The sequence below is a fragment of the Pezoporus flaviventris genome, unplaced genomic scaffold (assembly GCF_033815535.1).
Source record: "Pezoporus flaviventris isolate CSIRO_AGI_PZ_B2104156 unplaced genomic scaffold, CSIRO_AGI_Pfla_v1 ptg000031l, whole genome shotgun sequence".
In the NCBI taxonomy this organism is placed as follows: Eukaryota; Metazoa; Chordata; class Aves; order Psittaciformes; family Psittacidae; genus Pezoporus; species Pezoporus flaviventris.
This window is the reverse complement of record NW_026892579.1, coordinates 9,789,410-9,814,397: the sequence shown is the minus strand read 5'-3', so window position 1 is coordinate 9,814,397 and position 24,988 is coordinate 9,789,410. Positions and strand designations below refer to the sequence as shown.

Genomic DNA, 24,988 nt, shown 5'->3' with positions numbered 1-24,988 from the left:
CTTCTTCACATACCTAAAAGTTAAACCTGACAACATTCCTGAAGGCACCCTTTATAGACAATAGGCAGAAAAAAAGTACCTTTAGAATGCAGTTCACCCAACTGTTTTGGATACACCATTCTGGGATACTGTGAACTTCTTCGCTGAGCAGTTTCTCTAACACAAGTGGGATTTTTATAATAAGCTAACCATCTAATACCTCTCTAATATATAAGGTTGGTTTATTTTCAGTTAATACCGATGAACAGAGCAGTTATTTTCACAGTTACATCTAAATTTATCAATTATTCTTCAGTATACTTACAATCCACCCACTTACAATACCCATTCAGGCAAGGGACTTATTTAACAATAAACAAGTAGAGGTTGCCTCTTCCAACCTGAGCCTGTTGGCTCAGGCATCAGAGAGATGGACACAGCTGGAGGCACTGGTAGGTACTGAAAATAGATGTGAAGAATTATTGGCACTGACCATTTCTCTCTGAAGATGACAATGACCACCTGGATAACAACAAAAGATTACACACAATTTTTCAACAGCTAAATTTGGGCTAGACGAGTTATACCTCTTAAGAAGGCTTAGAAAATTAAGCTCAACCACCTCGAAGTTGCAGCTCAACCTCTTAAAAATTCATATACTGCTGCTTTACAAAACCTTCAGTATTTCGACAGTCTTTATTAGTAGCAAAGGCATGCCACTAACTTGGCACCTGCAACATTGCTATGAACAACTTTTTGAAACTTTTTGAAAAGTTTCAGAAAAAAAAAAAGGTTGAATCCTCACACCAAACATCTGTGCCACTAACCTTAATTACTTATGACAGCTCTGACCTTTCATTTCTGCAGCAGTAGCTACAGCACGTCAAGTGTCCAACTGTACAAACATGCTTTGACAGATGCAGACTGAAATGTTGATGGAGAACATGCCAAGCAAGAAAAGCTAGGTAGTCATGAGCTGTCAGCAAAAAACTGCTGAGTTACTTGCTGCACAGTGTGCTTGCGCATCCTCTCAACAACTAGTGAATATATTTTCATGGACTGACAAAGCTGTAGCTGGATGATCATTTTGGTTTCTTTGGTCATCACAGACAGCAACCACATATCACAGTGTCTCCAAGATGAACAGGTATCCATGGTGACCTCAATTAAAATGATCTGTAACCACATCTCAAGGCTACCTATGGAGAGACTTGAAAGAAAAACATGAGCAATTTAGAGAATAAGACATCAATCATTCTGAAACATGAGTAAATGTTGATGAGCCCTCACAACATAAAGCACGTGTCTTCTCCCTGACATGCCATCCTCAGTGACAGCCTGCCATGTTTAAGTTAATGGAAAAGCTCCAACCAATTTCAAGAAGTATTTTATATCCCACATCCTCTCAGCATGACACACAAACAAGAAACCTCAAAGCTCTTCTGAAGCTGCAAACATTAGGAGAAACGCTTCCTTAAGTAACCTAAGGCTTTAGCCATCTGTGACTGATGCAGTTTTTCCATGGTAAAGAGAGTTAAACAAAGCCACAAAAGCCTTGTAAGGGGAGCAGAATAAAACTTTCAGTCAGGAACATTCATCTGGACCACATCTTCTCAGTGACTGAGGGACTGTATCTGGCTTGGCCAGAACTTAGGGGGTGCTTTTTATTGCGGGGAAACACTGGAGCTAAGCCACATTCCAGTTGGTTTGTTTGTTGGGGGGGACTGTGTGTCTGCATATGTGTCCCATTTCATATTAGAAGATTATCAATCTGGTCATTTGCATTGCAGCCATTTCTGTCCTCACTGCCACACTTCTGCACTAGCTGTCTCTGTAGGATGTTTCCTCTGAGCTGTACACAGGTGGTCACACAACTGTTCCTCACAACAGAGACACAATCCTTCATGCACCTGCTTTGCAAGCAAAACTCCCAAGAGTGTAAGGCTACAGGTACTCTGAAAAACACTGCAGGGTAACAGAGTACACAAGCTTCCTGACAGCCAAGATGAACACATGGGATTACTCACACCCATGCACACACATCCTAGTCACTCAGGATCAACAATTTCTTGGTGCATATTCCAGACTTTTCCTCCTGGTTTCACTACAGTGCCAAAAGATACATTTCAGTTCTGGGAGGGGAGTTACTGCAATTCTTAAGCATTTCTGAATTAGCTAGCAGATTAAAAGTATGAAGAAAAATACTCTGTTTCACCTGGAGTGCACATTCCAGCTGAGGGAAAGGAAGAGGTTTTTATCACTGAGTTTAGATGGGCAGATGTGTGCAAGGTACAGGAGCATTGCTGGCTTAGACACTGCTTGGTAAATGGCTGAGATTCAAGGAACTGTTCAGGATCACTCATCTTATCTGTGATACATTCAGGAATATGTCTTATTTCCCAGCCCTCCTTACTCAGGGTATCTATTCTGTTTTTCTTTAAATTGTCACAAGTACAGGGCTAGATATAACTGCTGTTCTCAAGGTGTCTTGTGCTACCAGCATTAAGCACTTTTTGGGGGGAGTCAGAGTTCTCAAAATTAATTATTTAGGCTTCTAAAGACAGCAAGTTTATCCTATGCCTTAGAACCAGTGTTGCAGTGACTGTAATGATCAGTTTACATTTATGGTTTCATAGCTGCCTTTTAAGTAATTTAGCACACCTACTTGCAGCCATGTGGTCATTTAAAGCCCTAGTTCAATGTTAAGATGTGAATCTCTCCTATGGTTATATTTTAGACTCCCTGAAAATTAAAAGTAACACTTTATAAACAAACTCCAATGGGGAGGAAATGAACCTCATCAGACTTCAGTATGCTCTGAGGCTCCCCTCAATTTCATTTTAAAATAGCTGCAATTTAATTCTTCCCCTCAGCTCAGAGTAGAGATCTAAATTTACCTCAGCTCTGTGTGAAATCCCTGCTGAAAGGTGTAAAATGAGGTGGGTGTACGACCTCATTGCAGTAGTATGTTTGGTTTTTTTCCTGTAATTCCCAAATTAGCTTATTTATAAACAGTTCTGAAAACAAAAAAGGTCAAAGCCAATAAAAAAAGTCTGTCTCGAAGAACATGATGGAACCAAATGACATTCACATGGCCTTGTAGGCATATGTGTTAATTTTTTAGATTACATTAGCTATTTAACATTTTCTCTAAGAATTCATTAGGATACTTTGTGGAATTTCTCTTTTTGCACTGATAGATGCTGGCAATTCTTAATCCTGAATTAATTATTCATAAATAAGTCTATTCCTGTGTGTGCACAGTGCATCTTTTATGGAACTGAATCTATGCAGAAGGCTATGGCTACCAGGCTCTTCACACCAGAGTAGGAGACTTTTGGAGCCAAGTACCTATATATCTCAGTAAAACACATTTGTGACCTAAAGCATCACTAAATACAATGTTTGTAAATAAATTCTAATACTTTTTATGAAGATGTAATTAGTTGTCACTCTCACACATATTTAATATTGGACATGCAGCAATACTGTTTTATCCTTTCAATCACTGCTGTCCTAGCTTTTGCAGAAGGGGTCTCATTAGATTGTCATCTCTGGATCACAGAAAATCAAATTCACTTCACTGTAAGGCTTTCAAGACAATGAATTATTAACCGTCTTCTGCTACAATTATGTTTACCTAAATAAAATCTTGGAATTATTAAAAAAAAAAAAACATAACAAAGAGACTGGCTTGCTTGCTGACTTCATCAAGTGAAGGAGTATTTTTATTTATTGAGGGCTACAACCTCTTGAACACAACCAAAATCCCTTACCTTGATGCTGAGAATACAACACTAATTTGCTTTGTCTGCCATGAAGAAGCAACTGAACAATCCAAACTTACTTTACTGTAGCGTTAAGATCAACTTAAAACTCACAATTTGATTTTTTAATTTAATCCAATTCCTTTACATACGACTCCAAAAAGCTGAGGAAATGGACATAAGCCTATTCTGGCTTCACATTCAAATACAGTAGGAGATTAATGACACACAACAGACTCCTGAAAGTCACCCTGATGGTTTTATACGACAGATTATGTTTGCTTTCAAGTGTTTAAGAGCTGAATGCCTGTTGTGTTTACAGTATGAAGGCCAGTGCCCTCAGCAAACCCATTTATCAGAACTTTGTTTTCTAAGTGCAGTTCTTATGTTTGTATAGTCAAGGCTGTCATGTGTAAGCCATTAATGGAGTGTTGCATGCAATAAATTATTCTTTCATGTGCACAAACATGAACTCAGCATGACTTTGCCTTTAGAATGAAAGCAAAATGGAGTTCAGCTAAATACTGCAGTGTAGTGAAGAGCAGATGTGGCCTTTATCTTACTGGGAAGGAATATATAGCCACTGGTCAAAGCTCCTTATGCTGCCCAAACCACATCTCGGGTAAATCCACACACAGTAACTAAACTTCATGTCAATCACATGCTTCTGTCCCATTCTATTTGAACACTCAGCATCCCCAAGTCAATTCTTCAGCTTGGTCCCACTTTATAAATTGCTGTTCCTCATAACTTAAGCATGGCTTCACAGACTGGCAGCAAATTTGCATGCAACCTAATCAGACTTGGAAGCAATTTTTCACTTACACGTCTAATTTATTACCTGCTTAGGAATTGAAAGGTACTTCCTCTAAGATGTACATGGCTCCTGATTCAAACAGTTCACAGTCTTAAGAGTTGTGTCTCACCAAGCTACAGTTTGCTAGTTTTGTGTTTACCAACATGGTTTGCAACATCACTGCAATTCTGGGTGTGCTCAGAGTCACTATTTATGTCACAGTGGGGACACACTTTACCTAGGCTGTGGCAAAAAAACATGCAGAGCACACCATGAAATGCAGACAGAGATTATATTTTTATGTGTCTTGAAAAGCAAGATCTCAAGAGGAATTTAAAAAAGTAGCCAAATATGTTTGTCTCAGTGAGAAAAGACAGAATTCTACTGATTCTATAAAGCAGCTCTTCACCAGAAAAGTAGCAAAGATCAATGAACTTGTACAAAGATGCTTTAATAATTAAAAAAAAACAAATAAACAAAGCACAAAAAACCCAAACAAAAACCACAAAACCACAAAAAACAACAAGCGGTCTTTGTGAATAGCTATAAATATGCTAGTCAGATAAATCATAACTGTACCCTCTATTGTATGGACAACACACTACATAAATGTACACAAAGCAATTTTCAAAAAACGGCTCACAGAAGGGTTTTCTGCATTATCTGAAACTAATTCAAAGTTTTCATAGAAATTTCCACAAAATGATGAGACTAAAAAAAATACATCTTCATATTAATTATATCAAAACAAAAAAAAAATTAATGTTTTGAACTTGCTTTTATATTTAGAGAATTCCATGCCCTTCAACTTTCTTCAGGCTTTTTTCCAAGTGTTGTCTATTTGTCTTATCCCATGAATAAAAGAAAATCCTGTTTCAAACTCTGAACAAGTCTGTTCATAGTGTGCTACACTATTGCCACTCTTTCTCTCTGCTTCCAAGTCCCTCTTGCTGTAATCTCCAACTATCTAGTAAATATTTACTACATAGACATGAAGCAGGAAATGAGAGGACAGTATTTTCCTACAAACACAGAGTTAAAACAAGGACAGATGAAGCAACTTCCCTTTGACCACACAGGACATTAGAGATAGAAATAGATCCTGTATCTCTCGAATCTCAGCAATCTTTTAAACCCGAATCCTGAACAAAGTTTAAACACAGGAAAAAAGTAAGAAGGTCTGTGCAGGATTCTCTATAGACTAATCACTGCATCAGTTTGAAAAAAGAAGAACAGAACGTCTTTCACTTGACATGAAGTCTTACCTAGAACATCTCTTTCATGTTCAGGGACAAGAACTTTCCATTTGGATTCCCCTGGGTCACTGAAGTCGATGTTGATTAACCGGTAATTTGGAGAATGGCGGTTTGTCTTGAAAGTGAACACTGTTCCTTCGTTGGTGACATACTCATACTCAGCCTCAAAATTATCTATCAGCTTCACCCACTGAAGAATTCCTGCAAGATGAAACATACAATGTAAGTTCTTAACCTTCTGTAACAAAACCTTTTAACACATGAGAGTAAGGCATTCCTGACAATTGCTTTAGGCTCTTTCTCGAAAAACAGCAGCAACTACAAGAAGTGCAGCTGTGGAGAGAACTTACAAAGAATTCTCCAGATTAACAGGCTACAGTTGAAAAATGCCAGTTCATGAACATGTTAACATAATAGTTTTGAGGAATTTCTAGAAAAATATCTGCACAAAACTGACAGAATTATGGCTAACATTTCACTCCTGTTTTAAGAGGCTGCTGGAAAGCTCAGATGTTTGCCGCAAAGGTGCCATGGAGATGATGCCACCGAGCACGTCAGATTCTTGCCAATGGAGCTCACAAGCCCCTACTTCTACAGACTTCTTGGAATGGGGAGTCGCAGCTGAGTCAAGACTGAACTAAACTTTCCAAGCTCGATTTTATTTTTAGTAGATTAAAAAAAAAATATTTAATGATAAAATAAATACTTGTGGTGGTGTGGGGTTTTTTGTCTTTCTGAAAAAAAAAGTTACTTTTTCTTAAAGTGGAAAGTTTTCTATCATCCTTACAAGCCCAGAACCTCCCATAGAATAGAGATGATGCTATCTGAATGAGCACAACAAACTTTAACAGCAGGATTTTCCCTGTCGATTCAGAAACAATATTCCAGAAGTGCTGTTCTGCAGAAGCTTGCCACATCCAAAGAACAGGTACAGACAGTTAGCTAAAATGTTAACTTCTGGGTTTGCAAAGAATGAAATTGCATTTTCCCTATCAACCTTCCAGAATATCACATTCTCTAATAGAAGGGTACTTCTCTCAAGCATGAACTGCCTCAGTTTACTCACTCTGTATCATAACATTAATATTGACTCAACCTGGAGTTGGGACTGAAAAAACTCCACTACTTTTTATTCACAATTTACTGTTTTGCAGTAGGTTTAGAAAACAGTAGAAAGAAAAAGCAGCAAGGCTAGATCGAATATGCAATATGCATGTTATATCTACAACACAACCTATCAACCAAACTTAATATTATAAGCATCGTACATTAGCTATGCTGAAAAATCAGAATCGTTATTGATATGTGAAATCAAAGCTTTTGCATTTTAAAATAACATTTGTCACATCCTCTGCCTCTTTCCTAAAACTAAAGGTTTAGTCTTTTAAGTATAAACACATAAACTGTGTAGATTAATATAAACATATATATATAAACAGATTAATGAAATCTGTTAATCTGTTAATGAAATCCTATAGTTCAATGTTCACGTTACTAAAACAGCACATCAGCTTATTTTATAGTATTAAAAGCTCAGCAGAATAATGGAAGTAGATGATAGCTGAGCTGCAATTACTGTGAGTTTAAAAAAAAAAAAAAAGAATAATTGAGGATAATTGAGGAAGCAGTGCGATGTATAAGGTCATTAAATGTAATAAGAGTATAGCCAGGCCTAGTATATTCATGAAGCTTGTATCTCTTAATTGCCGTCTTGGTTTAAGGAAAACTTCCCTGTCTTTTCATGCAATATGATAGATTAGCCAATTAAATTCTACTTTTCATACTGCTGTAATACAAACTATGCAGACAATCCAGCCAACTTAGTATCCTGCCTCTGAATCAACCAACTGCATGTTAAATCTTGATTTTCGCTGAGGTCCGAAGTTTTGTCCTTCAGAAGAGATTTCATGTTGAAGAAATATCCTGCTAAGTCTCTCCAGTTGCTCAGAGTTCTGTAGAAAAAAACCTGCTTTGATGCCCACTAAAATAAAGAAAATCCGGCCTACAGTGAACTGTGATATACACCAGTGAAACTGTTTTATGATCCCAAGTCACGTGCAAAAGTGTTTTCGTAAATAAAAACTTAATTGCAATATAACACAGTAACAATATTGTAAAACTTGTATTTTGGTATCTGATAGAATGAAACCATCATACTACCGAACAAGACTCCATAAAAATGAATCCCCAGACTCTTGGAAAAAACACTTTCTAACAGTAAATGTGCACAATAACCATACCTCCATGACTGCAACAGAAGTTGGATTCCATGAAAAACAAGAACAGTAATGTGACAATAGGGATTTACATTGTTCCTTGCAACTCATTCATCCACTCCCAAATGAACAGCTAGTAAAAAAAGCAAGAGTGGATATTCAACAGGGACAAACTAAGTTGTTATTATAAAATCTAGAGCATTTTCCTTGTTAAAGAGGATATAGTCCTTAGAAGACAACTATTGCAAATTAATTACCTCTAAATCACTGTCTCACTGAAGTGGTTAAATTTACCAATATCTTGTCTAAGTTAAGAGTTTGTAATGAGGAAATTACAAGCAGTTGAAAGAGACCATTATATCAGGTACATTTGCTGCTATACAAAGTATGTACTGTAGTTTTACAGTGAAAGGAAGAAACAGTTTGCAGTAAGAGAGATACCAGAAATAAAACGATGCATTTCTATGGCTACTTGCAGTTGATCCCGTTGTGGTCTGTAACTGAAAGAGATGTTCTATTGTTGCCTTAGGCCATCTGCTTTGGGCTAGGAATAACAACCTGGTGAGAAACACCGAGGGGGAGTGAGCAAACAGCTGAGTGGTCCTTAGCTGCCAGCTGGGGCTGAACCATGACAACAGTCATCATCCTTTCCTGGTGCCCCAGAACACTAACAGAAACAAACAAACAAGAAAGTAGTGCTTAAAACCTACAAAAGCAACTATTAAGTTGACAGGTAGATGAAGGTTCGTCTTTTAATTTTCACCGCTGCTGCTCATACCAGTCGTCAGCTTAACAGCACAAGGTTTCATGGTTGAGGGTGCAGTTACCATATAAAAAGTACCTGAGTCTTCATCCAGAAGCACATTTTCATTGCTAAATAAAGCAAGTCAGATCCATCAGACTTACTTAAGAGACGCCTCAGACACTGAAAATTCATACACTCAAAGGCTTCCAGATTTCAAGTATCGTCTACATGAGGAGATTCTGAAAAAAATGGGCATTTAGTCCAGAGTTTGTCACAGTACTAATCAACAACGGTTTTAATGTTCAACAGAAGACACGGTACACAGTGTGCTTCAGATCGATAGAGACTGTTTCAGGGCCTCAGTGGTATGTCTATAACGTATCCTGGGAAATGAATGACAGAGCACAGCCTTTCACTCAGACATCCAACAACAGAATCAAATTTCTTTTTGAATCATGCAATACCCATCTTGCTCTCAAGCTGTCTCTTCTGAGCCAGGCAGCTATGCAAACAAATTCAGGGGTTTTGCATCCTTCTTCTTCACAACCACAAATATTTAATTGTCTCATTTGGTCTCCAAAGGCAAAAGAGACTTTCAAACAATTTGGACTGTCTTTGAAAATAAGATCTCTTAATCTCTTGGGACCTGACTTCGCTTATGATGTCTGAGCGGGGGAATACTCGAGAGGACATATTAAGATGTCCCTGAAAGGAATGCAACTTGTCATGTTTGTACCCAAAGGACTCTCAAGTACCACTCATCCTGCAGATGATGGATGACAGCTATTTAATGATCATGGAAAGTTAATGTATTTGCAATTTAAAAAATAAATGAATGGAAGGAGGCAATATTTATTCCTTTGAGTTAAAAAGTTCAGACATGTCAAGACATATTAAAGATTAGCCCAAAAGAAATAAATCAAGCACTTTTATGAGCAGTTTTCTCAATCAGTTTCAAGAATTCTATTTTACCTTCATTTGGATGATGACTCAAAAGACCATGAAAGAGAATATATATGCTTTCTCTCACTCCACACTTTCTCTAATATATACAAAGAAAGGCATAAAGACATTATCTAAAAAGTAACTTGTCAATACTATTTATAAATGCAATGTCCAGCCAGACAGTAGCAGCATGAAGATCTCCTTGCTCAAATCAACAGTAAGATATTTAATTTTATTACTAATGATTTGCCTCTAATTAGAAAAAAAAAAACACAACCAAAACCAAACCAAAACACAAAAGCACCAAAAAAAAAAACAACACCCCAAAACATTGACAGCTCTTTGGAATTACCATTTAAGGGATAAGAATCTTTTCATTAAATAAGCACTCTATTGTTGAGGCCTCCACATACTTTCCAGGACTCAACTGACTCTCTTTCTCCCTGTTGTTTGGAAACCAGCATATAAAGGCTTCAATTCAATACTCATTTTTGAAAGTGGTGTTTGTTTTTTTTTTAAAGTTACTTTAATCACAAAAAAGTCTTTAAATAAAAAAAGACTAGTACTCTCCCTCTCTCCACATTCTACTTTCTAGCTGATGTCTACTGTCTCCTCACTATCATTTTTTTCCTTGTTTATTTTCATTAAAAAGGTTTTGATCTACTTTTTCAAGCTTTGTAGAAGATGCTGACTCATCCCTTAGATGTTACTGTATATAGCACTATTCATTGTGCTTAAAATGACTTTTAAGGGAGTCTTATAAATTGCAAGACTAAACTAAAATACAAAAAGCCAGATAATCCTATTTTCACCAGGAAGTGGACAAATATCACCTTTGTTTTTCCACCTGCCCTCAAGCCACACACATGCTTTCTTCAGTGTGGGGGGAAAAAAAACCAACCTTCTAAACAAAGACACAAAATAAAAATTCTTATGGCTGATAATCCTGCTTTTCAATTCCTTCTTGCAACCAGTCTCTGCCAGTCCAGTGCAAAGCAGTTCCAGCTGACAATGACTAAGCAACCAGCAAGCCTGAACTTCAGTTTTTGCTCAATTCTTTTTGCATCTTTCCAAGCCAGTGGTTCTCAAATAGCTCCTCTTCCTGTGTATGTGTCCTCCCACCACCTTCCACTGTTTCCAACAGACACAAACTGCCCATTTCAAGCAGCCCAATATCCAAGCATAAGAGTCCCTAATACCGTTCTCTCTCCCTAAACTCCTTGTACCTCCAACTTACATAAACCTATGTTTAGCTTCTAGCCAGTGCAATCTTTTCCAATCCAACAACCCGGGCTATGCTTTCTATCTAGACATTCCTCTCAACTTTTTTTGTATTCCAGAAGCCACAGCAGCCTTTTCGAGTTTTTACGCGCCCAGAGGTTATAATGAGAGCTACTTCTTCTGCTCCCCATGCTGCCTTATATCCTTCCTTTTCCTCTCCTCCTCTGTTCTCATGTTTAGGTTCTCATGTTTTCTGATTAAAGACCTTCCATTTATTTTATTTTGCACACCAATAGATTTGTGCTAAATTCCCTCTTCACTGCACCAAACCACACAATCGAAAGTCCAGGCTGACAACCTAATTGAAAAGAAACGATCTCATTTCTCAAAGAAAGGGAAAACCAAAATTATCACCAGCCACAGAAACAGCAAGAGACATACTATAGAAAAAGCACTGCTGGGTTTTCATTTGGGTTCGGGGGGGTTGTGTTGTTTGATTTTTGTGGGATTTTTCTGTGGGTTGGTTGGTTTGTTTGTTTCATGGTTTGTATTTTGTTTCTGTTTTTTGTAAAGTGTACAACAGCTTGCTAATATATAATTGCTTGATTAGTGTGTATCCAGCTGTTTGGCTAGTATGAGGCACTTTCAGGTATACCAAGAACAACAGTTTATATAAAGACATTGATGAGAGAAATTTTCCTGTTTGACTGCTTGAACATACAAGCAAACTTGAGTGCTAACAGTATTCTGGCTACTAAAACAATTGTGCTTTACAATGCTCAGCTACTGGGAAAATATATGTGTCTGGTTTTTACAGAAACACTTAGCATTAGATCACTTTAAAATATTTGTTTTAAGAGTCTTGAAAACCCTACTTGCACTTTGGCAAGGTAAGTGGGGAAAACTGGAGTCCTAAATGAGGGATAGCCACCTGAACATGAACCTACAGTGCTGACCTTCCAGACACAATGTACAGCTGTTGCAGCTTTGCTACTGAAATTTCATAAAGCAAAATGAAACTGCATGAGTTGGTTCAGTGGCTGACAAAGGGTAGTTTTCACTACCTGGCAACAATCCCGTGATTTGTTTTCCCAAATCTTCTTAAACTCCACCGCATAAGGAACAAGAGGCAAGAATGAAGGCAAAAGCCCGCATATCCACAGCCACTTGGAGTATATATAGTAAGGAAGTTCCCCCAAAAGTTTAAAGAACAGCTCAGCTGTCTTCTCCCATTGGTGTCTACTCACACTATTGTCTTGCCAGTACAAGATATTTGCAAAACACTTTTTTGTATGAGATAATAACAGGTTTTTTGTTTGGTTGGTTTTTTAAGTGCATTTGGTTAAGTTGTAAACTTATATTTATAAACATAAAATTCCAGTTGGCAAACCTGCTCATTTCTAACACAAAGAGTTTTGTGGTAAAAACTAAGCCACAAGCTGGTTTAATGGGGTGAGAATCACAAGATACACGTGGTAGTAGGGGAGCAGGGGAAACAATATCCCCTAAACCTCTTATCTTTCAGACTAATTTAAAATTCTCATAAAAATAGGTATGTATTTTTCATAAGTTACTTATCCCAGTAATTTTCTGTTCTAAAAAGGAGCATTCTTGGCACAAAGAGCTCACAATGGCCTACTTAAAAACCTAGCAAACAACCTGAATATTTGAAGAGGAAAATGACTCAGTCTGTATACAGGAGAAAGACTGTGAAGGGGGGAATGGAAAAATAAAGAATATTTTAGCTATCTGGGAAGCAGAAAAGATGCTCAGATGTTTCCTGTAATGTTCGTGGAAAGAAACAGAAACAACACTGTTCAGTTTATCTTCCAGGGAAAACAAACTGACAAGGATTATTACAGAAGATTGAAGTGCAAACTCAACCTACACCTGCTGACTAAATATCATGAGTAATCACACAGCAAAGGGGGAAGGGCTGACACAAAAGTTTCAAATGTACAAACAAGCAAGTCAAATCCTTTAAGTTTCTTAAACATTTAGAAATAGTCTGCTCTCATTTATAAGATGTGATCTCCACTCAGAGTCAAGATCATTTCCTGCCCAACACAGAACATGGAGTACCTACATCCCATGTAGTTTCAACTTTGTCTCTATTTCCTAATTTCAGTAGCTAGGTTGGCAGGTTATCAAGCATCCTTATCTATGGGCCGTGCCTCTGAATTTTATAGACTAGAAATGTAGCTCAGGACTGCAGGTTCCACAGGGTAGCAAAGCATCTGGAAGATAAGTACTGAAGTATTTCAGAGTTGTAATGTCCAGGTGATGTTACAGATCTATACAATATGGTATAAAACCCATGAAAATATACATTATGTTCCTTATTTTTAAGGCCCAGTAATCTTTCTTCACTAACAAAGTGACTGAAGATGACTTCCATTCTTCCAAACGGAAGCAACACATGCTGTGAAAAATGGAAATAATTTAAACCAACAAAGACAAACAAAGGTAAGCGAACTAAAACCTAAGTCAGGCACCTTGAAACAGTAAGGCATTTTGATTTATCATCACTGCCTGCCAGACTCTTGTTCAGAAAACAAGATCAGTGGTTTAATGAAAAGCTTAAAAGAGCTGGACCCCCCTTCCCCCCCCTCCCCCCCCCCCATCTGGGATTGTTAGCAAAAAGGAGTGAACTTTCTCTTTCATTCCATTCCAGTTGTTGCTGATACTTGTGAGACGATCTGGATCTTCCCTTTCAGTCTCAGAAAAGGTGCAGATTTACTTATCTATTTGTATTGTCTAGATATGTAGTAAAAACAGGACAGGCACATCACTGAGCATAAATACGGAAAACGTTCACAATTTAAGGAGGCAAAAAGGGTTTTACAGCTTTTCCATTTCATATGCTTATCCTGTTGAATTAATCTTTCAGAACAGACAGAAACTACTGAATTTAATTTGAAATTAAAAAGGAAATGCTATAAAAACAAGCTATATATAAAAAAGAATAAAAAGGGAAGACTATGCATTCCTTTCATCTCCTAAAGAAATAACTGAACCACTGTAAGCCTGGTATGAGATACATTATGTTTCTTAATGAGTAGCTGACTCATCCCTGAATTCAGTCATCTTCTGAGTTGTCAGGCAGACATTGATAAGTGATTCCCATTTCCACACATGAAACATACTCTTCCATTTGCATTCCTTTTTTTTATTTCTTTTCACAAGATAGATGCCCCCCTCCCTTCTCCATTCTATACTCCAAATTTAAGCAAAATAACTCAACCGGATACTGTGTTCTTTGAGGGAATTTTTTTTTCTTTTTTGTCTTTCAGACTTTACACTGAGCAAGCAGCTCTCTTAACTCATAGGTACAAAAATTAAAATACATAAATAAAAAATTGTACCAGGTTCTAATATACACAAAGATAGAAACAAATCCCACAAATGAGCCAGCCAACCTTAATTCTAACAACCCTGAGTACAACATATTTATTCCACTGTCATGAGAAACTGCAATGTAACTTTTCTAAACTATGACTTTACAATATAAATTCAGAACTATGCGAAATTAGTTGATACCAGACTTGAAATATTCCACAAGCCCATCTATGTGTTGAACAGACTAGTTCAACTAAATCATTCAAGCCCCCAAAGATAAGCATAATAATGAAAAATTGTACAATAATTTCAACACATGACAGAGAAGACTTTCAGTTGTATATGCTCATATATGAATTCTGCCACCTCCCAACCTCTTAAGAATATCCAGTATAATATTACCAGATTGCATGGAATTTAATTTTTTTTCTTAAGTCCTGCTTTAAACAAGAAAAATTATGAAAGCAATTACTATTTCTAAATAAACTGTACAGCACTCCATAAAAGGGATCCAAACTATGAATCATTTCATGGAAACACAAATGTCTTCACTTATTACAACAGCCTCAGGCTAGAAACCAGAACATTACTACTCAGTAGGAGAACAACTAGCAACAAGTAACACAGAACCACAGAATCATAGAGTAGTTAGGGTTGGAAAGGACCTTAAGATCATCTATTTCTAACCCCCCTACCATTGGCAGGGACACCTCCCACTAAACCATGTTGTGTCTGGTATAGGAATAGTTTATTACCCTGATGCTTTTGCAGTTAAGGGAAGCCCTTCCTTTTGTTTTGCCTGATATAGGCATGAGAAATCAGATCTGCCTATTTACCTTTGCTGCTACAGCCAAGATGCTGCTGTAAAGCAACATACTGAGTACATTGAGCATGTGAGTTTCGACAGTGGTAGTGTGGCATTAGTCCTCAAGTATACGCACATGCACTTATTTTGACTCATGGCTCTAAAAGTATTTAAATTCTGATGCATTTCAAAGAAATTTAACAGAATAAAGGATACTCCTATAACCAGACTATGTGAGACTTTGAAGTACAGGTCCAAACACTAAATGTTATAAGGAACAGGGGTGTCAGCAGTTACTACAAGACCAATTATAATATCAGAAAACCAGTCGTGTTCTTTCAATTTTGAGGTGCATTCCATATACTAGGTCCTTTCCCTTAATTACCAGCTCTGTAATTTTTTTTCAGCTCATTACACAACCATAGCTGTGTCTGGCAAATTTAACAGAAGCTTTCTTTAGCCAATCAACAATCCAGTAACTAGTTTAGTCAGTCTCACCTTAACATGATGCTAAAACCTACGTAAATAAAAATACAGTGGTCACCTTTTCAACTTTCAGTTGCAAATTCAGACATCATTCCCTCAGCAAGTATCTCCAGGATGTAAAAGCATTCTTAACAAAACAATCAGAGCTCTCCTCTTTCTAATCTAGTATTATTTCATCTTTTCTTTAAGGTCACTAAATTGGAGTTTCACTGTCAAAGCACTCCCCCTAAAAAATACAAGAAGGATCTGTACCAGAAGCATTATCTGCTAGATCCTAGGCTACCTATAATATCTCAACATTTTCTTTCATTTTTCCATTTCCTGCATTCCCTCTTCGCCAGTCAATACAATTTCTGAAATAACTAATATTGACTTAAATAGTTCTGCAACTAGTTCTCTTTGAGATCTTCTTTCACAAACACCTGTGTCTTACATAACTTTCTGCCTCACCTAAGCTTTGCACTTTTTTCAAATGCCACAGAAGGAATGTTCTTTTCTAATTTTGGAAAGTGGCTTTCAGTTTTGCAGTCTTTCCCTTTTATTTCTCTCCCTTTAATTTTAGAAGCATGTGACCTAACAGCCATGGGCACCCTCTGCAATCAGCACAGAGGTCCAGACCTCTCCAGAGAGCTGCCCTTATTCCACACGACTGAATCATCCTTGATGACTCGCATTCCACACAGAATTTTTCTGCATAATAGCACAAGAACACAGGAGTCCCAGCTAATGGTCTAAACAGGTAAATTCAGCCCGTCATCTCCTCTAACATATCTTGGGTCTGGAACTGATTCTCACTTTACTTCCAACACATAATCCGGCAGTGACCGAATTCCTGCAGGACAGCACTATATAAGAACATTCATGAACATCTCGTCCACAGTTTGGATCTCACAGCATTGATGTAACTAGCTGCCAGAAGAGCTTAATGAACACTATGACTTAGAGCAACTTCGTCTTGTTATTACCCAACTGACTTCTCAGTTAATAGCCCATTCAAGAAAATGAGCATACAAATTTAAAACCAAATATGACTACCCTATTTATCCACCCTATACATCCTTTAAATCATACACCACACCAGCTAATATTCCTTTACTATGATATTTCATTGAATTTTCCCAATTATAGCAGTTAGACTTTATTTCAACTCTGAGAACACGCTTGTCTAACATACTATAAATTGACCTATGACGTACAGTTGTTACCTCTGGGAAAAGTCAGCATAGAAATCAGGCTGTTTAAGGAGCTCTCTAGAAACCTAGCTGTGCTTACTACTGCTCCTTCTAATCCATGGATCAGTTCTGAAACTGTGTCATCTCAGATCACAGTCCACCATAATGACAAAGCCCTGCCGAACACTATCACAATTTGAGTAAACAAATGCACAAGGGACCCCCTTAAAAGACTACAAAGCATAAACAGAATGTTGCATGCAATGAAGAGACACTTAAGTCTCTGAACGCTGGAACTAATGGAACCTGATGTACAGAGTTATATAAACTTGGCTGACATTTTACCTCAATTCATAATAATGTTCCGCATAAGCAGTGTGCCATCACAGAACACACATAGAAGAGAGCTGGTAAGAATGTAACAGTTGAACCACAAACTTCCATTATCTTTCACGTCTCTGATAATCCACATGGAACCATGACTGAAAGTGTTTTAAGTCTAAGACGGCACAACTTTCTTTTGAAGTCCTCTCTATACCTCAGGCAACCATGATGTTGCTCATCTGAGTGAATCTTCAAGGTATAACAAGATCAGGTTTATGCCACAGCCCTTACTTAACAGGGTCTCACATCTCCCTGGCCATTTGACCCCCAGTGCATTCTTGAGGCCTCACATCAGCCTTCCAGTATCTGAAGGGGGCCCATAAGGATGCTGGGGAGGGACTCTTCATTAGGGACTGTAGTGGTAGGACAAGGGGTAACGGGTTCAGACTTAAACAGGAGAAGTTCAGATTAGATATAAGGAGAAAGTTCTTTACTGTGAGGGTGGTGAGGCACTGGAATGGGTTGCCCAAGGAAGCTGAGAATGCTCCATCCCTGGTGGTGTTGAAGGCTAGGTCAGACAGAGCCTTGGGTGACATGGTCTAGTACATGGTGTTCTTGCCCATGGCAGGGGGGTTGGAACTTGATGATCCTGTTTACTCTGGAGAAGAGACAACTGAGAGGGGATCTTAACCAATACATACAAATATCTTAAGGGTGGGTGTCAGGAGGATGAGGCCAAATTCTTTTCAGTGGTGCCCAGTGACAGGATAAAGGACAATGGGCACAAACTGAAACACAGGAAGTTCCAATTGAATTTGAAGGAGTTCTTTTCTGTGAGGGTGACAGAGCACTGGAACAGGCTGCCCAGAGAGGCTGTGGAGTCTTCTCTGGAGATAATTCAAAACTGACCTGGACATGATCTTGTGTAACCTGCTCTAGGTGAACCTGCTGGACCTGGGCTGGACCAGATGATCTGCAGGGGTCCCTTCCAACCCCAACCATTCTGTGCTATCTCAGTGTCCTTTTTAAACCTAACTATTCTACAATTCTATAAAAGAAGACAAAGTTGTTTAGGGAACAAGCGTGCATACACATTCACTCTTTCAATGTACTCAGCTATTTTCAACCCTACTCTCTACAAATTCACAGCTAATCTACAGATAAGAGGACACTTTCTCTTCCTCTTCTAGTTCTTGGCTATTATAGTTCCTAAAATGAAAGAGAGATACTTTTGCACCTCCCATCTCCAAGAAATTCCTTCTGCTTTTTCAGAAGCAGAAAGTGTAACAACATTTATTTTCATTGAACACAGAAGTTCATGACTTCTTTGCAGAATTTTGCTAGCAAGGGGGCCAAATAAGCAGCCTTTATCACTGCAACCACCATCTCTGACAAACAGTACAGAATGACAACTAACTACAAGGCCTCAGTAAATCAGAACGGAAAGAAATTCACTCTTCAGTGGTTGTACATATTGATTATGAGAACGTGTTCTTTTTTTACAAACATTTAGAAAACTGTTTAAACAACCAAGAAATTGGACTGCCTTCTGTCAAAGGAAAGGAATGCACTACTAACAATCAAAAATCAAGAAGAGTCCCTTAGTTAGTTAACATGACATTTTGAAATAGATTTTTCAGGTAGTAAGTCACAGATAAGAAGCAGTTCTTCGCATTTTTGTGCAATTCTGTGTAACAGAAAATTCTTTAACTGATGGTTTGACATGTAGCATTTTGAACTATGCAGCAGTACGTTTACCTTGAAATTGAAATATTTTTAAGAAAAGAGCAGTTTATGATTACATGATTGAAATATTATTTTATAAACAATATACACTACAGAGTAGCTTTAAAAACAATCTGCTGAAGCATGTTGTTCTGTACTTAGGGTTTTGCCACAAACTTCATGAGAATCAGAATCTCATCCAATAACTTTTGCTTTGCAGTTGCTCTTACTTCCTCACAAAGAAATATGTGGTGTAAGTAACGGACACCATGTAAAATATTACTGCCTATTACTTTTGAAAAGACCTCATTGCCTTTAGTGTTTGATGCCTTTGAACAAGTCTAAAGAAGTTCAAGACTTGAAAGATCTAAAGCATAAAAAGAAAACACTCCAGAGAACTAGTGTATTCTTGGACAACCTGGATTTAAAAAAAAAATAGGGAAGGAAAAAAGTGTCTGAAATTCTGATTATTTATCTGTATTAAGTACCATCTAGGACACTTTAAAAAACCCCACTAGCTATCCTAGTTTTCTTTCCTTCATATGCTTTCCAAAACCAAGATGAGATATTCTGAACTCCAGAACAGAGTTTTGAACAAACAGAATACTGTAAACAGGTCAAGTAAAAAGGCTCAGATTAAACACTCAACAGTTCTGAAGGAAGAAAATGACAAGAAGTATCTTAGATGTCACCAAAGGTGAGGTCTACCCATAAATAAAGTTTGTTCTAAAAGACAGAAGGATAATGTAATACATCTTAAAAGTACAGGTATTTCTCAAAGACGCTTTATTTTCTTAACACTTCATAACAAGTGGTATGGTTTGATACTTACATAGACCCTTGTCCAGAACACTGCATTCTATTACTGGCGTAACAAGAGCCAGGAGTCAGTATTTTTGTATCTCATGGTTTTGTTAATGATGTGCTTCTGTTATACTTAATTCTCTAAGTAGCACTTAAACTTAACCCGTCTGAACATAGCTTGAAATATATTACTGAACAGTCTGTATAAACTGGAAGTTAAATGCAAGTCTTGAGAGACTTGCAGTTAAACTCTTGTTATTCTAGAGTTGCTCATTTACTTCTCTAAAACAGCTAAAATAATGAAATTTGGCATTAATTTATCCTAACTTCACAAGCAACCCCTTCTACACCTTCTGTCCCAAAAAATTACAAGTTGAACTGAAATCATACCTCTTGCGGTCTAGACTGATAGAGCCAAGAATTAAGCTTACATATATCACTGCTTGCTCAACTTACTGCCTCTGGCCATCAAAGGCTGAAGGACCAGTGGGTTGGGGTATTTACATTTCAACTCTAGGAAGCATCCCAGATGCTTACTGTTAGGCCTGTGCTTACTAACATGGAGGTAGAAAGACAAGGGTAAATGTAAGAGTCTTTGCACTGAAAACACATTAGGCAACTTAGTGACACAGATATGGAGAGTTCCAATATTTATAAAATGGAGAATTCATGCAAGCAAATGGTTACAGTTAGATCTTATATATATAAAAGCTTATAGTATTTCAAGTCTTGTCTTAAAATTAAGCAAAACTTCAAAAGAAAGACAACACATACCTGATATACCCTGAGACTCTTTCTGTAGATCACAGTACCACAATCTGTTCACTGGATCACAGCCTTCTCGGATAGACAGCAAGACATATCGACCATCATCTGATACCTGTGAGAAGTTACAGAAAAATCAAAGACAATTCACCCTCTGGGGGGGGAAAAAAACCCAAACAACTTGAAAAGTTAGTCTATAAACCCCTATCAAAAAAACAAATTGATGCTGAAATTAGTTAAGTGAACAAACAAGTATGGAATATGAGAACTCACCAAGAACCCACATTCATCACCTACATCAACAAATAAGGTAAGTATACTCCGCTGACATTTCAGATGAAACTCAAACAGCATTATCTGCTTATTTCCACTGTGAAAAAAGTATGATTATTAAAAGTATTACAGCTAAAAAGGTGTTTGAGTCAGAGTGGATACCTGCTCCGTTCTGGGCCTCCATGGGCTACAGGGGGACAGCCTGCCTCACCATGGTATACACCACAAACTGCAGGAGAATCTCTGCTCCAGTGCCTGCTCCTTCTGCACTGACCTTGGTGTCTGCAGAACTGTTTCTCTCACATATCCTCACTTCTCTCTCTGTTGTGCAGTTGTTTTTTTTTCATCTTCTTACATATTTTAACACAGAGGTGCTACCAGCATCGCTGATGGGCTCAGCTTTGGGCAGTAGTGGGTCTGTCTTGGAGCCAGCTGGCATCGGTTTTGCTGCACATGAGGTTAGCCCCAGTGCCTTCTCACAGAAGTCACCCCTGCAACTGCCCCAGTACCGAAATATACCACATATGCCCACAGCTAACACACAGCACTAACGTGACATTTTAGTAATTAAGAATGGACTCACTATAAACAGTCCAAAACGCCAACCTGCTGGCAAGGAGGAAAAAAAAAACAAACCAAACTAACAACAGAAAACATTAAACCAAAAAAAAAAAACAAACCATCCAAAGCCCCCCAAACAAAACAAATCCCACAAAACTCACAAAACCAAAAAAATGGGGCAACCAGTGGCTTCTGTCCAAACAATACCCAAAAGGTTTCTTGAAGATGGTGTCAAAACTTTTGAACTTCCAAACCCCTTTATCAAGGTATCAATACCATGCAAAAAGGTATTTGCATCTCTCTCCCCTCCCCCCCATAATCTTATGGAAACAGCCCAGAAGCAACATCAGAAGGCCCAGTTGCAAGTATCTCTTTGAAAATCAGCAATTTGGGATATACATATTAATTCAAGTATTTTAAAAGATGCAGAGATGTACACCAGGACTGCACTTGCTCATCAACCAAAGCAAAAGTTGTGCTGCTAAAACTGCTAATACTTCAGTGAAAGAGGCATTTATCTCAGCCAGGTTTTTATTTTGATCCCTGTGTAAGCCCTTTTATTACTTATTTTACTGTGTAACCTGTCAGCTAAATAGAACCTGCTTCTTAAAACAGGCCCTCAGTGAATCTTACAGGACTATATAAACTGTATGCTGCCTCCTTTACATGAGGAGCTCTCACCATTCTTCCTCTCTCTACCATATCCAATACAGTCAGTATTTGAACCTGTGAATATCCTAGATATGCCAAAATCCAGGATTTTCAAACAACTCTAGATTCACACTTGTTATGAATTGAGCCCTGTAAGATAATACAATACCTGCTGCTTGAATGGGAAAACCAAAATTCAATTGCTCACAATGGCAGGACAGTGAACACCATCAAGTCAGCTCTTGGCATATTGCAAACATACTTGCTCTACATAGCTGCTTTGCCAATCCAACTTTTAAAAGCAAAAGATGAATACTCATCTACTTAATGCTGTTATTCACAAAATGACATACAACAGGAAGAACTACCCAAGTGGTAGAGGTTAGCTTTGGATTTCTGGCTGCCTTAAAGTACCTACCAGAAGTTCATCTCAGATGCAGAAAAAAGCTGGCAGCTTAGTCCATCTGAATTGACAATCACTTAATTCATAGCAGATTTTCCCTCAAGTTCTCAAGTGACAGAATTAATAAGATGTGTTTTCTGTCACAAAGCAGTATGAAATTTCTTAGAAACCATCCAAGCTGATAATCTTAAGGACACTTCTGCTTATTATGGCAAGCTAAGTGACATTTAGAAAGTTTGAATAGTTGACATTTTCACTAGGTTTACATACACTAAAATCTAACACTGCTGTTAAATGAACATTAAAGCTACAACCACATTACAGATTTTCTGATAAAGCCTCCTGGTTTGCTTTTGCACACACACACACACACGCACACAATGCAGTTTCCAAAATGGTATGTAACATCATTAATGAATTGTTCTTTCTATTCAGGCTTTGCAAACACACTGTGTCCTGGCAAAGCTTTTTTGAAAGTGCAAGTCCATCAAGGAAAGGCAGGAAGTAACAAGAAGTCATCAGCTTCAAAGTTTTCCTCTCCTGACTTAAGATGTTTTGAGCGTATTCCAAAATTACCAGAATTAGGTGTTTTATTAACAGCTGATAGAGAAAGCTGTTTCCTGCCCATGTTCTTATATGACAATATCTCATGGAAAATGTCACAACCTAGTTCTGGAAGCTTTCCATTTGGCCTCAAACACATCTTCAAAAAAATTTTTATATATTGTAATTACTTCTTCAATTCACCTTAATATTTGTAACATTAGTTGTGCAAAGTATCTCTAGAATTAGTTACACAAAATAAATTTCAGACGAATTAGGTCCCAATTATAATGCTGTTCAAACACATCCACAACTTTGAAGACACAAGAAAGGAACTTAGTAGAATACAGAGGCAAAGCTCCATGTATGAAAGCTAACAAAAAAAACCAACAACCAAAGACCCCTCAAAACAAACAAAAATAATCCCAAAGGTGTGTCTGTAAATTGCATTTTTTACAGGCATTTTGTCAACAACTAATTATACCCCTAAAAAAAGTCCATGCAGCTGAAAGCTCAGAAGGAAAATAGAAAAGAACACCCAAGACTCCTACTGGACCAAAAAACCCCTATTGTATGAAACAGCTAAGACAGCTTTAACAGGACAGTCTGCAAAATCGAGACATTTTGCCTCCTTCTTCCAAGATGGGAGTATATTCAGAAATAGAAACCAAGATCAGGTGATCTTTTTTGAAAGAAGCATCTTCAGCATTTTCAGACAAACATCAACTGCGAGTATCAGTTCTAATTAAATTAGTGCCTGCAATATGCTTCTTAAACAACTGTTCATACTGCAAAAGCACCAAGTCTCCTTCTCTCCCTCATAAAACATGTCAAATAGTTTCAAGTAGTATATACAAAGACAAATTTCAGTTAAACTCAAGAGTATGACACACAAAATTCTTTCAGTCATAGTCAGAACCCACATAAATTTCTTCTTTGATGATGTGAGTTAACAGAAGACCACTTGTTTTGCCCAAGAAAAAAAACCTATTCACAAATTTCTGATGTTGTTGCTGCCAGGGCAATTCAGAACCTCTGATGACAGCAAATGTGAGTACATCTAATGAATTTTTTCCTTCCACATTCCCAACTGGACTAGTGAAAAGTTCATAGCAGTTTATGTTTAATTTGAAGTAGGAATTCCCAAAGCATATTGTTGGTGGGATGCCAATTAGGTCTGTCTCTATTACTAAAGCTGAGTTCTATTACATCAGTGAGTTCTATAACCCAAAGGAATTTGACAGAAACAGGACAAGACACTATTGACTGCAGCATGCTAGAATGTTTAGTATTATACTGCAGATTTAGACATCCACACAGCAAAGTCACAATTCGATGAGCAAATACTGGCAGCAGCACCTCCTTATGGGGTCTCCACCTCTAGTTCTTCTTATGGCTATGGTTGCTTGTATCCCTATAAGTTCATTCTCCTAGTCATGTCAGTACAAGCATTCACCATTTGTGAGCTAAACTAGACCGAGGAACTGATCCAGCTGAAAAAAAGCAGCATGTTAAACAAAAACAAAACACCAACAAAAAAAAAAAAACAAACACACACACACACAAAAAAAACCACAAAACACCCAAAAAAGTAATAAAAGAAAATTAAAAGAAACAAAAAAAAAAAAACAAAAAACAAACCACCCAAAACATAACAAAAAATCCAATAAAAAAGAAGCAGAATAAAAGCAGTTCTTCTGCCACATTAGTATCTCGGTCAGTTCACTGTGCAGTTGCACAAATGGCTGAGCTAACATACTGCAGCAAGCAGCTGGAAACATGAATAACAGCGGAAGAGATTGCTTACAGCAGCTCAGATGGCAGTACTGATGAATGTGTTATCACAGCCTTAATGCCACTGACCCTTCTACACCATAAGCAGACAAAAGTCTGGGTTTCAGAACGGCAAAAGGAAATAGGATTTCCCCACTATCATTTGGGTTATTCATACGCTGCTACATCATCTTCATGAGCTGAATGGCAATCCTTGCTCTTGGCCCACAAATTTATGAACTGAAATTCAGCATTCCATGCAAATCTTAAAATGCGTTCATGGTTCAGCATAAGGGAGACAGCTGTAAAGTCAGAACTGACAATCTCGATCAGAAGTAAATTCTCCCAGTTTCCCACATCCAAGCTCAAAAGAAAACACATCTCAAGAATTTCTTAAGAGATCTGCAATACTAGCCAGCACACATTTCTCCCATTAAAA

General features: G+C 37.7%; 1 protein-coding gene across 1 annotated transcript in view; it reads right to left on the bottom strand.

Annotated features, from left to right (window-relative positions):
• The window catches only part of PREP (prolyl endopeptidase), a 100,401-nt gene that overhangs the window by 50,670 nt on the left and 24,743 nt on the right, over positions 1-24,988 (bottom strand). Inside the window, exons 7-8 of the mRNA XM_061460197.1 lie at positions 20,355-20,460; positions 5,808-5,999 (exon numbers count right to left, since the gene is read on the bottom strand). Of these exons, the coding sequence (XP_061316181.1) occupies positions 5,808-5,999; positions 20,355-20,460 (298 nt within the window). The remainder of the gene's footprint in view (positions 1-5,807; positions 6,000-20,354; positions 20,461-24,988) is intronic.